The sequence below is a fragment of the Prunus persica genome, chromosome G7 (genome assembly GCF_000346465.2).
Source record: "Prunus persica cultivar Lovell chromosome G7, Prunus_persica_NCBIv2, whole genome shotgun sequence".
In the NCBI taxonomy this organism is placed as follows: Eukaryota; Viridiplantae; Streptophyta; class Magnoliopsida; order Rosales; family Rosaceae; genus Prunus; species Prunus persica.
Window position 1 is genome coordinate 10,777,209 of NC_034015.1, and position 14,345 is coordinate 10,791,553.

The window sequence follows — 14,345 nt, forward strand, 5'->3', positions numbered from 1 at the left end:
AACAAAAATGTTAGTCATGCATACCACATTATGTACCATCTCTTTAATAAAAATATGATACACAAGGTGGCCTGTCATCACAAACAAGTGGGGGGGGGGAAGTTAATAATTCCGTTGAGTTGTACAACTACCCTGTGAACAAGTGGGGTCTTAACTATTGAATCTTAATTTCTCAGAAAAAGGAAATTAATCCACAGGTTAATTTGGTACAGCTGAATTCTGTACCTTGGGACTTCATTGGGCTTATTATTGAATCCGCAAAGAAAGGCCCAATTGCTTTTAAAAACGAAGGAAGCTTTATCCCACATCGGAGAATTGTCTGTTCTACAAGTTCTTTATATCCTTGCGCTTAAGAGCCTTGTTTGTCCCTTCGGGGACATCCGATAAAATTGGAACGATACAGAGAAGATTAGCATGGCCCCTGCGCAAGGATGACACGCATAAATCGAGAAATGGTCCAAATTTTTTTGCTCTTTTTTCTGCCAAATTTTTGTGCCCTTTGAAGTCTTCGATGGTTCGGTGGCTTCGTCTTTGATCTTCCAGGTGTGAGTAAAAGTTTGAATTCAATCTACTTTGGTCTTCCAGTATTTGATGCTTCAGTGACTGAATTTTTAGTATGGAATCTTTTGTCTTGCAATTTAATCCATGTAAAAAGCTCGCCTACTAACTGTTTGATAAAATGACTCTGTTACCTTTATATCATAATGCGTGAGTGTTCCTTTGGAAGCTTCAATCTTGGTTGTGTGAGAAATTCTTATATCATAATGCTAGCAATTTAGGTTTAGGATTATAGACTGCAAGGATAGAAACACACGGCAGTGCTGCTACTTTTAAGCACTGCGAGAAACATAGTTTCTAATGCCTTGCACAAGAGTTGCGGTTTTCCACATTCGTGGTGGCGCCTCTCGTTAGGGTTTGTTCTGTCATCTAAATAGGTGCTGCTGCATTTGAGTATTTTTGTTACTTGGTTCATGGATAGCAAATCAACCCATATTTGATTGTTAGCTTGCTGTAACTTCCTCGCTGTTTGTTCACAATTAGTAATTAGGGAAGACTATTAGAGGGATGAAGTGTTGCTCTCAAGTACGTGAATTGAATGTGAATAATTTCTAAAGACCTGCCTAGATCAGTTTTAGAACATTCGTGGCGGCGCGTCTCATGTTATGGCAGTAGTTGTTTCATAAAAGGGGGGTTTTGAATAAGATGCTATCTGCTGTAAAGCAGTACGTTGTCGATTGTACTTCTGTAAAAGAAGTTGCAGATCCCAATGGTTTCCTTTGAATTTTGAGGCGAGACGAGCCTTTGGTTCTAAGGAAGACATAGGCATAAGACGAGGCAAGCAATTAAAGCAGTAAGATTGAATTCCAAGCAAAAACTTAAATGTAAAATCAGTAAGATTGAAGAAGACATAGGCATAAGAGGTGGCAGTAGTTTTTCACTTTCATAGCAGAACAGATAGTAGAGGATGTTGCTATCTAGCCTAGCCATAGAGGAAATAATTCAAAGTAAGTTAAAACAGATGATGCTCATTAGCAAACTAAATTTAAAAGGTTATTCCAATCCAAATTCAACAGATTTATTCGATATTCTTCATCGCCAGCACATCCACACCACCAGTTCAAGTTGAGTCTCAATCAGTCGACTACCTCGAGAGTTTGATAATCTTGAGTGATGGCTGCTTCCATGAGATGGTGAAGCCTGGATGTTGTGTACAAATCCAGGGATCTTGGTGCTCGTTGAAATACAGAATGTGTGGCACCACATCATCCCCGTACCCTTTGTCCCTAAACTTGCTGCGGATTGCCTCAAAATTGCTCTGTAGTGCGTCGTACTGAATGCCCCAGATGCGGCTATCAGGACGTTCTAGAAAGTTGGTGAACATAATCACCTTCTTGATCATCTGCTCTGCATTCAAGTACTCATTCACAGCCACTTCCAGAATCAAATCAAACACTTCAAAAATCCTACATTCCTCATTAAGTTGCACCCGATATCTCATAAATTCGAAGTTGGACATAAGATCATGTCCTATCAAGTCTAGCTGACATTTTCTGGCGGGGCAAGCCTTCTGGCGATGCTTTCAAGCAGAAAAATGGTGCCGGTCCGGTGCTCGTGCCCGAGTCGTGTGGAAGTGCAACACTCTGCAGGCCCGGATACCAAAAGATCCGAATTCATTTTGTCCATATCAGACTTCAAACACTCCACGAAAATATCAATAACTCGATCATGTAACAACCTATAATCCGGGTGACGATCGTACCTCTCAGGATGAAGACGCAGATGCGCAGCAGCGTCGTCATCTTGGTCGTCTGATTTCGAACAAGAACCTTGTAGAGAATTTGGACAAGGTTGTACCACCAACCCCCATGGGGGGATAGCGGACAAGAGGCAAGTTGGCAATAGAGTGGAGGTTGCGTAACAGTCTTGGGGTGGTTGTGGTGGAGCCAAAGCACGGCCGTGTCGAACTTTGTGTCAGAAAAATCGATTCAATCGAAGGTGAAGATGAGCTTGAGGGTGGTGAGGGGATTATGGGACCAGGCCAAGGGGAGCAGTTGCTCCAGTTGTGTAAGGCAGGGGTTAACATCTCTCCATTCTGGTCTGAGGGCGTTGAAGAAGAGATCAAGGCAGGGGTCACCGTAGGAGGAGGAGGGAATACTAGGCCAGAGGCTGTTGTTGTTGGCAATGTCAGCGTTGGCGTTGGAAGTAGCCATTAATCTCCTTCTTTCTATTGGTGTGGTTGGAGCTACTACTAGTTGTGAGGGTGAAGAAATGAAAATATTGCCGCCTAATTTTCGTTTGCCAACGTCATTGACAAGGTTTCGGTTTCGGTGGCATCCTCCTGCTGATCCTCCTGCTGCTACTGCTTTGTACCGATTCACACTCGTCAAACACACTTGCCCCGGCTCCACAGCTTTATTCATCCGAATCATCATCTCTCAGTGGTTGGTTGTTTGGTTGGTTGGTTGCTGGTTGAGCCTTGAGCCAGGATTAATTATAGATTTGATTATAGATTTGATGCCTGCTTGCTTGGACACCAAGGATGTTTCAGAGAGTCAGTTGTATTGTATTGATGTTTATAAAACATGTACAAGAGTCCTATGAAAATAGAGTGATATGTAAGCGATAAAATATAAGCAGATAGGCTCTCTCTCTCTCTCTCTCTCTCTCCCTCCCTCCCACCCTCCCTTCAGCCCCAGCACCCCCAACTAACTTCCTTTTTATACTTTTTCTTCTTCTTCACAATAGGTAACTTATAATTGAAAGATTGGTGACCCAACAGGAAAATTGGACTCCCCTATCGATCGAGGAGAGTGTAGGACTAAAAGAGCATCTTAAAATGATTATTCCAATGTCTTAAATATTAAATATTGTATTCAAATTAATTAATGGCAATTCTATTTGCAGCTAGCTATGATTTTAATGAAGACAAAATAAGTTGGAATGTTTGTCAAGTGGAAAATGGGACGGTTTAATTTGATGGTTGCAAAGCAAATTTGAAATTGACAATTACTTGACAGAGACTGCAGTTTGAAGACAGACGGATAGGCAAGAAATCATGGCAGGAAGGAGATTTCCAGGGGAATCGTAGGAAGGTGGCCGGCAGCACTGGGTGGAGGTGTCGGGTATGTGCCGGTTTGTGCAAGACCATCGCGGTGAAACAAACTTACCTGGTTCTGTACAAGTATATCCAATAAATACAAGGCGGTAAAAATCCCCTTAACTACGTATTTCTATCACAAAGAGTTATTGCTGTAGACTGGAAAATGTACTTTTATTTTTATTTTTTATTTTTTATCAGGAACAAAAACAAAATTTAGACTTCAATTTCTTACCACTAAACAAGTCAGCGGAAATAACCACTAAGCAGGTTATATCAAGAATAAATTAAAACTCGTCAAAATCAGAAAAGATCCCATAAAACACACAATAATCACAATCGGGCAAACTCTGCTATGCTTTTCTCAAAAATACAGATGCGAAGATCAGTCATCTCTCCGGGAACCATTTCCATGAAAACAAGTAGAAGCAAGTGACTTTTAATGATAAAGGCAATGCCTAAAAAATAAGGAAAGATAATATAACTCTGACCCATTTAAAGCCTGGTAGATGATAATATCCCTGATTTCCATGACTGGACAGAACAAAGAGTTTATTAAAATCTTATAATGGAGAATACACTGACCCTCAAACTACAGAATTTCAAAGGATATGTAAAATCTATTTCCTGACATGTAGAAGAAACAGATGTCTTAATCAGGTTTCAGATGCTACACGGACAAGTAACGCATTTCTGAATATAAGCAGCATCCCACCAGAAAGGTTTCTAATAACACAATTTCAGTACAACGCTAGCATTGTGCCTGAAAGCTCCCCACACACCCTACTTCCTGACGAAAATAGAGACTTACTACCAATAAATTGAGCACCGCAAGATATATAAGAGTGACTAATATAAACTCAAACTCATGGGTTTGAGATGATCTCACAAAGGATTAAAGCCAATAAAACTCACAAGGTTGGGCAAAAAGCCTCCTCAATGACAACTCATGCTGAAGAAAAAGAAATGCCTGGTATATAAAGAATGAACAAATAGCATCTTGGTACTCAGTTCCTTCCACATGAGGTCCATGGCTCTCCTAAGTATTTTCGAAAACGTACTTGAACCCTCCTTGGTCCAAGGTAAGGTAGAAAACCATCCAGCATTAAAGGTTCAACACATACTTGAACCATGCAGAACAACTTAAATTCCTTTTCAAGATGATAGATTTGATTAAAATAAATCCAATAAGAAACCCAAGCCAAAACCAAGTATATGAAGGATGAAATATGAATAGCTACTGCATCCCTTTTTAAAATCCAATCTACGTAATAACACTTATTCATCACACCATGACCTTTGTCTGGGTTACTACGTTGGCTTTATGGCTGAAAAGCTCAAAAATAAAAACACAGAGGCAAGAAAGTGTAAATTCTAACAATTCATCAACTCCACGTCTCAACCCTTGATTTTCTAATACAAAAAATAGGCGCTAAAATTTAGCAAAAGTATGGAGTGACAATACAGCGAAAACTTCACTTTCATGATACCAACGAAATTTATGCATGTAAAAACATCTATCACATGTCAATGATAGGTAGCAAAAATAAATGCTTGATTATATCAAATTGGCATTCACATTCTTTTGCATCTCTCAAGGGTATTCAATTGAAGCATAACTAACCCTTAATGGAAAACATGCCAAACATGTTAAAGAGCCAGTGCTGAGATACAAAAAGACATGTGGTGAAACCTAAAGATCCCCAAAGTATCAAACAAGTTTTAGAAGATGAGACTACAACATAATCCAAGAAAATAAACCAAATGAATATTCATTTAAAAGGGTCAACCAACCTCCTTAATTTTATTATGTCACTGAGACTGCGTTCATAATACAGTATTAATAAAAACCTTTGACTACAGTGTTATTTAGCAACCCAAATACTTCTAAAACTTCAGAGAAAATTTTCAATCGGTGTCCTCCACACATTTGTATTCTTAAGGTGATTTGTAGAAACGCATGGCAATCACAACTCCTGGCTCCAATGCCATGATTCAGCACTTTAACCATCCCCGCTTATGCTCTATACGACACAATTATATGAAAAATAAAAATACTAATGCACTCAATAGTTCGAGAATGTTTAGTTTAGGAACTGACACTAGAGCTTATACACAATAACAAGAACATTACACAGCCCCACCCTAAAGCATACCCCCAGTAGCCGTCCATGTAAATAGTCACATCATTTAATAGAACTTTTTTTACACATCGAGCATCATTCTAACCAAAAACTATAACAAATTTGTACCATTTATGGTCTTCAACACAGACCAATAGTCAACACTGTAAATCTGTAAGCATAACAAAATGGTTCCAGTCCAGGTGCCCATTTATGCACATAGATAACATCCAAGTCATAGAATTTCCACAAATGTATCTATCCTATTCCTACCATTTAGCTACTGATACCACTAGATAATTGAAATTATAAACACAAAAACTGTAATTAGAGGCAAGAAAAAAATGAACTATTTGAAAACATTAATCAGTTAAACATTCAAGCAATTAAAACAGCTAAATTATGAAGTGATCAAGCGTCACATGAAAAGCCCAATAAAACATCCCCAAACCCTTATTTCAACTACATATCATATCAACAACCGAAAACCCATTTCAACTCAAAAAAGAAGGATCGATCTGAGAACGAACGAACCGGCATACCCAGATCGAATTTCAGTCAGATTCAGACGACCCAGCAACAGAAAGGCCGGCCTGCTCGATCTCGAGCCGTTCGAGGGCTTTCTGGTGGGCCCAGGTCTCGATGGTGAGATCGGGCTTAGCGTTGAGGCCGACGCCAAGGATAACGATGGTGAGGAAGCTGGTGACGTAGCAAGGGAGCTCCCAGTCCTCCCATTTTCGAGTCTGGCCTGGGGACAGCGGGGTCCGGTTGAAGAGGTAACCTTTGGGTTGCTCCTCGTGGCCCGGGCTGGTCCACCGGCTCGGACCTGTGGCTGAACCGCCGCGAGTTCGGAGAGTCTGGATGAGGCGCTGGCGGAGCATTGTGGAGGCGGGTATGGTAAGACTTTCCTCCCAGCTAGAGAGAGAGAGAGAGAGAGAGAGTAGAGTGAGCTTGGTTTGCTGTCGTATTGCCTGCCTTATTAGATGGGCCTTGCAAGTATCTAAAAATAAGGGCCAGGACCAACCCAACTCCACCCACCTGGCTTGATCTCTTTGGTTCTTTAGAAATAAAAATAAATTTAAAATCTCGGTTTTTTTTTTTTTTTTTTTGGGATTTTTTGTAAGCATACGCTGGTTTGATAATTATTTCGTCTTCAATTTTCTATTTTTCTTTTTCATTTTTTGAAAACTGATAACATGTTTAATAATAGTTTTTTCGTTTTTTGTTTGAGGACAAATTTAAATCAGTTTTCAAAATGTTTTTTTTTTCTTTTTCTTTTTTTTCTCATTTATCGTTCATTAATTATACATCACTAGAATGTGTTGCACTTAAATTCTAAAATTCGGTATATGAGACCTCCAAACTTTGACTTGGCAGCTCGACTCTTGCATTCGGCCACCACTCAATCATAGCCTCAGGTAAGGACCCTCAAACCCGCCTTGAGACGTTTAAACTAAAAACTCACAAAATTCATTCTAACTTTGAATAATTCATAGCAAAATATTACAAACTTTTTCTAATGTGTACTTTCGTTCTATAGACTCAAATTCATAATTTGACACCAAGAAAAATTCCATTTTCAAGTTCAATCTTAACTTAACTAAGTCAAAATTGAAATTATAATCTCGAACTAGCCACCCAACCCAACTAGTACCGGATTGGCACCGCCGGTTGTACACCTCTACTTTCTTGTTCCTTACTTTTGTTTTTGCCTCTTCTCTCCCTGAATTCAAAGCTGGGCGCCCAAGCTTTGTTGATCAATAGTAACTTCAATCACTCATCAAATTATCCAAGAGCAGTAAATTACTATTTGGCCAGACAGGGAGTGAGAAGAAAAAAGACAAATGATGTGAAAATGCATCAAAGAAGCTATTTTCATGATGTAATACATAATTAGAACAAACAAAACAAGTTGAATCATAATATAGAAAATCATTGAGATTCTTTTCTGACAAGAAAAATAACTTACTGCTCTTTAAACAGACAGGAATTCAAGCCTCGAGAAGGCCTGCATCATTATATCTCATATATTCACAAGCTTCGGAACAAGTTCTAGCAGGAAAAACTTGTACCCCTGAGAATTCGTTCTTTCAAAATAAAGCGTTAATGATGCCTTGGTGAAATCATGTATAGGCATGAAGTGTGTAGCGGCTAGACAGCTATTTGCCTTTCTGTTTCAGTGCTGAACAAAAATATGAACTCCTCGAATGCCCCCGGTTCAATAATAGATAGTCTTCAAAAGAACTCAGAGAGTATGAAAGAGGGAATCGTGTACTTCAAATGATCTTCAACCGTTCAACCCACATAGAAACCAAAACATTCTCCTTTATGCCAATACTGAAGTATGGTTTCTCAGTTTTCTACATGTCACTCCATGTTTTTGGCCTATGGTTTCCATTTCATGTAATTGTTCCACGATGACCGAATTTTGCTTGTGTCTCATTGTTAAATCAGATATTTATATCTGTAAGAGGCAGTGCAAGAGTCTTCAAAACTCACCAGTAATCTCCACAAGAACAGGTTCCTCCGACAATGTGATGAAATCGGTTTTTATCTCTCAAAGACACTTCTCTTCCATAAATCTTTGAGACAAGTTTTGCAAAATTATGGCAATCGACACAAATTCGAAGGTTTTTTATCACACGTACAGGCACTCCTTCAGGTGTTGCAATCAGCCCAAAAGCCAAAGCCATCTTTTCACTGTGGCCTAGGAGTACTTTTTCCTTCTGCTCCTCATCCACATCATATAAAACGCAACCCAAATCAGGAACATAACCAGCTACCTGTAGTTTGACTGACAATTCTATTCACCTTTGCCGACACCTCTATGCCTTCTTGGATGGGAGCGATCACTTGCATGAAAAGTATGAAGGATTTGGTCAAGCTCAATCCAACTTCTTCCTGGCTCCTTTATCACGGCCTTCTCTACCATCAATTCCCTTACATTTCTTACACCTTCCCATCTCCCCACAGAAGCATATAAATTAGAAAGAATTACGTAATTCCCAGCATTTTCAGGTTCAATTTGTAAAAGCCGAAAACCCACAAATTCACCGATCTCAACATTTGAGTGAACCCTACAAGCACCTAAAAGTGAACCCCATATAGCAGCAGTTGGTTCAAAACGCATTTTTTTGATAAACTCAAATGCCTCTTCAACTCGACCAGCACGCCCGAGAAGATCAACAACACACCCATAGTGCTCAAGCTCTGGCTCAGTACCATTTTCCCCTTCTGCCATCTCATAAAAATATTCTAGCCCTCTATCTTCCATTCCTCCGTGACTGCAACCAGATAAAACAGCCAAAAAAGTGACACTGTCTGGTCTGACTTTATTTTCTTCTTTCATTAGTTTGAAAAGCTTAACCACCTCTTTTCCCATTCCATGCTTACTATACCCTACAAGCATTGCATTCCATGATATAACGGTTCTCTCTGGCATGCTATCAAAGATCCTTCGTGAGTAACTTAGGTTTCCACATTTAGAGTACATATCAATCAGCGAGTTCTGAAGAACCACATATGAGGGCAGTTCACGACGAAGGACGTGGTTGTGAACTTGCCTGCCAAGGTCCAATGCAGCAAGCCCTGATAATGCTGTTAACACACTAGCATAAGTGACATAGTTTGAAGTCATTCCTTCCCTCTGCAACTGACGGAATAGCTCCAAGGCCTCTTCATCAAGGCCCAGCTGGGCATAGCCAGAGATTATAGCAGTACAAGAAACAACATCCCTCTCTGGCAAGCACTCGAAAACTCCTCGGGCTTCATAGATTCTACCAGCTTTGGCATACATGTCAAGAAGTGAGCTTCCAACAAATATATGTGATTCAAACTTTGTTTTTATTATGAGAGAGTGGATTTGCCTTCCTAAGTCAAACCCCCACGCACCACCAGCACATGAAGTAAGTACTGTTGCAAAAGTGAACTCATTAGGCTCCGTACCTGCAAAGTTTACAGATAATTATCAATACAGGAAGACCCTGTTAAACAAAGAGAAAAAAGAAATCACCATGACCAAATTTTATTCTTTCTGAGGGACCATGACTAAATTCAATTAAGCAACAAAAACTGACAATTTACTCACAATACAGGCCATGTCTCAATGACCAACTTATATAAACAGGAACTAAAACCAATAATACCTGATCTTAACATCTGTAGAAAAAGATTCAAGGCTTCGGAGGCACACCCCCTCTTAGAATAAGCCGAAATCATTGCCGTCCATGACACCACATTTCGTACAGGCATTTCATCGAGCACCCGCTGTGCATCATTCAAACATTCACAGTTATTATAGAAAACGATCAACCGTGTCCTGAGGTGCATAGGCGGAAGGTAACAGGTTTTGGTCATGTGGGCATGGACTCTTTGGCCTTCCCTGAAGGCCCTTCGGTTTACACACTCGTTTAACAGCGTGTAGTAGCCTTCAAACTTCATCTCAAGGCCTTGAACGGCCATTTCCACCAAAGCTTCTCTCAGTTGACCGTTGGAGCATAGAGAATTTAAATTCTGTGAATTTGGAGGGAATGAGGTAAGGGAGAGTTGGCGGGCAAATTGGTTGGACATGGAGGAAATTACTTGATTAGCATCATAAAATAAGCTTAATTTTCTGATCATATCAATTTTAAGAGACCAGCACCTCTATTATTAACCTTCAAAATTGTTTGGACTGCTTGAAGAAGCATAATCGTCTTTTTAGCTTTTATATTTACCAAAGAAATAAAAAGAAAAATTTAAGATCTGCCACAACTCATAGAGTGGGCCCACCTAGTACTCGATATGTCCATCCTCTTGCCTATGAGTTGGATCTAGCTCTTCATACATTTGATACACTAGAGTAGTTTAGAATATCGTATTCTAAAAAAAATAAGATTGGGTTTTGACAACGTTAAATTGCCAAAAGAAGGGGCTTTTTTGGAGTGCGAGGAATGAAGCTATACTCTCAGGAGAGCAGTAATTACAACAAATTTCATGCCTTCAATCTCATAAAACTTTGAACCATACTGTATTCTTTATTCACAATGACCTGCATTCTTACAAACGGGGATACACATACACTAGAAATGAAAACATGTGGCCGGCCTTTCGTCACAAAATTTCAAATCCATCCCAAATGTACAATCAAAAGAATGACATTATTCAGTGGATCTTCCTAATCTCTCTCTCTCTCCCTCTTTCACTGGCTGTACAAACAAGCTTGAATGGAAATTAAGCAGAGATATGTTATTTACAGTTGAAGACCTGAAATCCAGAGGATCATTCCACTGCCTTAACGGTTCATCAGACCATCTCATGTTAACGTTGTCAATCACCAAGCCATCAATGTGTTCCATGATGATGCCGGCTGTGCTGTGATTAACCAGTCCCTGGCATCCTGGTCTGTAGTCTACCAACCCACCAGCGTAATTGGTCCATCTTCTGTAAGTCAGATTCAAGTTAATGAATCTCAAATCACTAAGAAGCCCCCCTTTAGAGCCTGATAAGAATACACCATTCTCAGAAGTTGAAGTGATGTTGACGAAGAGTAGGTTAGAGATTGAACCCTCTTTTGAATTTGAGTTTCGCGGACAAGTAGTCACGTAGATAGGCTCTGCTCTGCCCCACCAGGACGGGTCATAGTATCTTGTGCTGATGTTTATGTTTGAGAAGGTAATGTCACTCACATTTCCTGCACAAGGTGAATCGTCAGTAATCTCGTGACACACAGATTTATGAGAGCTTGCGAGCAATGAAAATTTCTAATGTTCGACATCACCAAGTCCAGCTGCTACTTAGTTGAACCAATTTCTTAGTCATTTTCAACTTTTTAACCTGTAAATCTTTAGTCTGAACTCTGAAGACAGACATCATACAAGCCACAGAAAGAAGAGGTTTGCTAAACAGAAGCCAGTCCCAAGAGATTAGTCTGGAACTTTTACATTCAAATTTCTAGCTTGGTTTCAAGCTATCTCATCTGTAACTTTGATAAGCAGTTTATCATATAATAATGGGATGTCATTTTTTTTTTCTTCTTCTGCACAAATAAGCGACATAAATATAACACAAGAGAAGCTAGACAAAATTATTACCTCCGTCGCGGATTTGGAATCCCAGGCCTCTATGAGAATCTACAATAGTGATGTTGTCGAACACAAGACCCTTGAAATCGAACCAACTAGCACTACCAAGTTTGATTGCAGAAGACTTTGTTCGAATCCAAGAATTTGTTACGGTTAAGTTATAGAGGGGGCCAGTGTTTGTCTTTGGACAGATAGCATCATCTCCAGTATCAATATGACATCTGGTAATGACTGTGTTATTCGAATCCTCAATATCTATTCCATCATTATTGGGTGTGTTAAAGTCTCCATAAATCGAAACATCTTGAATCAGTACGTTCTCACACTGCACAATGTGCAAGCTGCAATTATGCAATGTTTCCATCAGTTAAGTTAAAGAAATACAATAGTCAAATGATATAAATTAAATAAGAAAAAAAATAATACCAGTTAAATTTAGCTATACTATACTGAGTTATACTTGTACTTGTAACCAAACCAATTGTGGGCAATATAATTTTTTAATTTGTTTCTTTGAGATCGGTTACAATTATAATGTTTGGAAGAGGAGAAAGAGGAATTCAAGTGATGTGGTAGAAGCATATTTCAAAGGAAAATGCTAGGAAGACCACATTTATAAACTACCTTGTGTACCACCTCTCCACTTCTATTAGAGAGGTGCTATACAAGGTAATCTATAAATGTGGTCTTCCTAGCATTACTCTGTTTCAAAACTAGCAACAGTTGGGGTCATTTAAAGCAGGAACCAAATGCAATATAATTTGTAAAAAGAAAAAGAAAAAAAAAGAAAAGAAATGCACAATATAATTGTATTTAAAAAATAAAAATAAAAACAATATCTAGAGTATTTAACAGAATTTTCTCGCAGACAATGTTGACCTATCTTCATTAATCAAATGAAAGCAACAATTTGGCAAAGCTGTTAGTCAAGAGTATTGGTGAAGTATTGGAGTATGCCCACGTGTTAGAATATAAGCGGATCTTTTTATGGTTCATAAACCTAATCCATTTGTAAATTCTTTTTTCAGTGAAATTAGACGTTGCAGATAAGCTTTAAAAAGTCAGTGACAATAATTGAACCATAAAATCATGATAATTTATCCATATCCATACCTATATGTCGAGTATTGTCATTTTTTCAAACCAAATTTAGGATGAAAATGAAAATATATATTATATTATATTGGGAAAATTAGAATGCGCACCACCAGTATGCCGGCTGACGCAAGCTGAGTTTGGAGAGGTTGACATTTCGGCAATTGATGAAGCCGACGAGCCTGGGCCGGCACTCGTCGCCCAAGCAAGCACCGGTCCAGTTCCAGCTCACCATCACATTCTTCCTCTCATCGAACCGCGTCACGAACTTCAAGCCCTGACCGTCCACCACTCCACCGCCGCTGATTCCGACGTTGCTCGCGTTCTCCGCCAACACCACGTACCACTTGTTCTGCTCTTTCGGGTAGTCCTCGAGTCTCGGGCCGCCCAGGAGCGTCGCGCCTTCTTGGATGTCCAAAATGACGCCGGATTTGAGGCGGATCGTGGCGGTCAGGTACGTGCGCCCCGGAGGGAAGGTGACGTGGCAGGGGGAGAGGGCGGGGCAGCTGTCGATGGCAGATTGGATGGCGGAGGTGTCGTAATGGACGCCGTCTCCGGTGGCGCCGAAGTCGACGACGGAGATGGTGGTGGCGGAGAGGGTGTGAGGGAGTTCGATGATGGGTGACGTGGCGGGATTGGATTGGAGGGGAGGAAGTAGGAAGAGGAAGAAGAGGAGTGGGACTGTGATTGATTGGATGAGGGATGGAGGAGGAGGAGATGGAGCAGCCATTTGGAATTGGCCTGCTTTTTTGGGTTTCTGGAGTCAAAATTTACTCTGTTTGATTTTATACTGCAATGCAATGAAACAAATGGAAAATTTTAAGGAGGGTATATTCAATTTCGTTTTTAAATGATTTTAGAAGAGTTATAAAGTTGATGGAGTTTAATTAAATTTAATTGAGTTTAATGGTGTGTTTGGATAAAGGAAATAAACTTGGGATTTTGACAAAGATCAGAATTTCTAAATTGACATAAATCAATTCTCGTGTTTGGATTAAAAAACATAGAAATTTAGAAATTTCACGTGAGAAAAAACATGGAATTTGGAGATCATCAATCCCAATTTTAAATTCTATATAAAAGTCGTCATTTTTAAAAACTCAATAATTCCAACAGAGATTGAGTTTTTAAAAAAAGATAACTTTACAAATAAAGGTTAAATTCCGTGTTTTAAATCCGCCACCCAAACAAGAAACTTTACAAATTTTAGAATATTAATTTCCGTCATTTTAAATTCCATCATTTATGAAATCCTTTGTACTTTTAAATTTCATCATCCAAACGCACTGTAACTGAATTCTACAAACTCCTCGTACATTTTCACTAAATTAGTGTATAGATTTTAACTGAGTTTGTTATAGTTTTATTATTGATTTTAATGGATTTTATAGCACTCAAAACAGAAAGGATTTAGGGGTGATGACGGTGGTGGTGATGGCGATGGCGGTTTGTGGGTGATGGTGGGGG

The 14,345-nt window shown here is 39.4% G+C and overlaps 2 protein-coding genes and 1 long non-coding RNA gene across 3 annotated transcripts; 1 reads left to right on the forward strand and 2 right to left on the reverse strand.

Moving 5' to 3' along the window:
* On the forward strand, positions 324-6,673 carry LOC18770967. The gene is made up of 2 exons (XR_002272559.1): positions 324-543; positions 3,406-6,673. It is a non-coding gene; the product is annotated as an uncharacterized LOC18770967 (long non-coding RNA).
* On the reverse strand, positions 7,511-10,381 carry LOC18769817 (putative pentatricopeptide repeat-containing protein At3g13770, mitochondrial). Its single transcript, XM_020567891.1, is given in 3 exon segments — positions 7,511-8,525; positions 8,528-9,666; positions 9,867-10,381. Coding segments are annotated over 3 exon segments (1,923 nt in total). The 5' UTR covers positions 10,342-10,381; the 3' UTR covers positions 7,511-8,216.
* On the reverse strand, positions 10,682-13,738 carry LOC18770307 (polygalacturonase ADPG2). Its single transcript, XM_020568329.1, has 3 exons — positions 12,989-13,738; positions 11,793-12,124; positions 10,682-11,392 (listed from the first exon to the last, which is right to left on the reverse strand). Exons 1-3 carry the CDS (start codon positions 13,606-13,608, stop codon positions 10,860-10,862), a joined length of 1,485 nt encoding a protein of 494 aa, XP_020423918.1. The 5' UTR covers positions 13,609-13,738; the 3' UTR covers positions 10,682-10,859.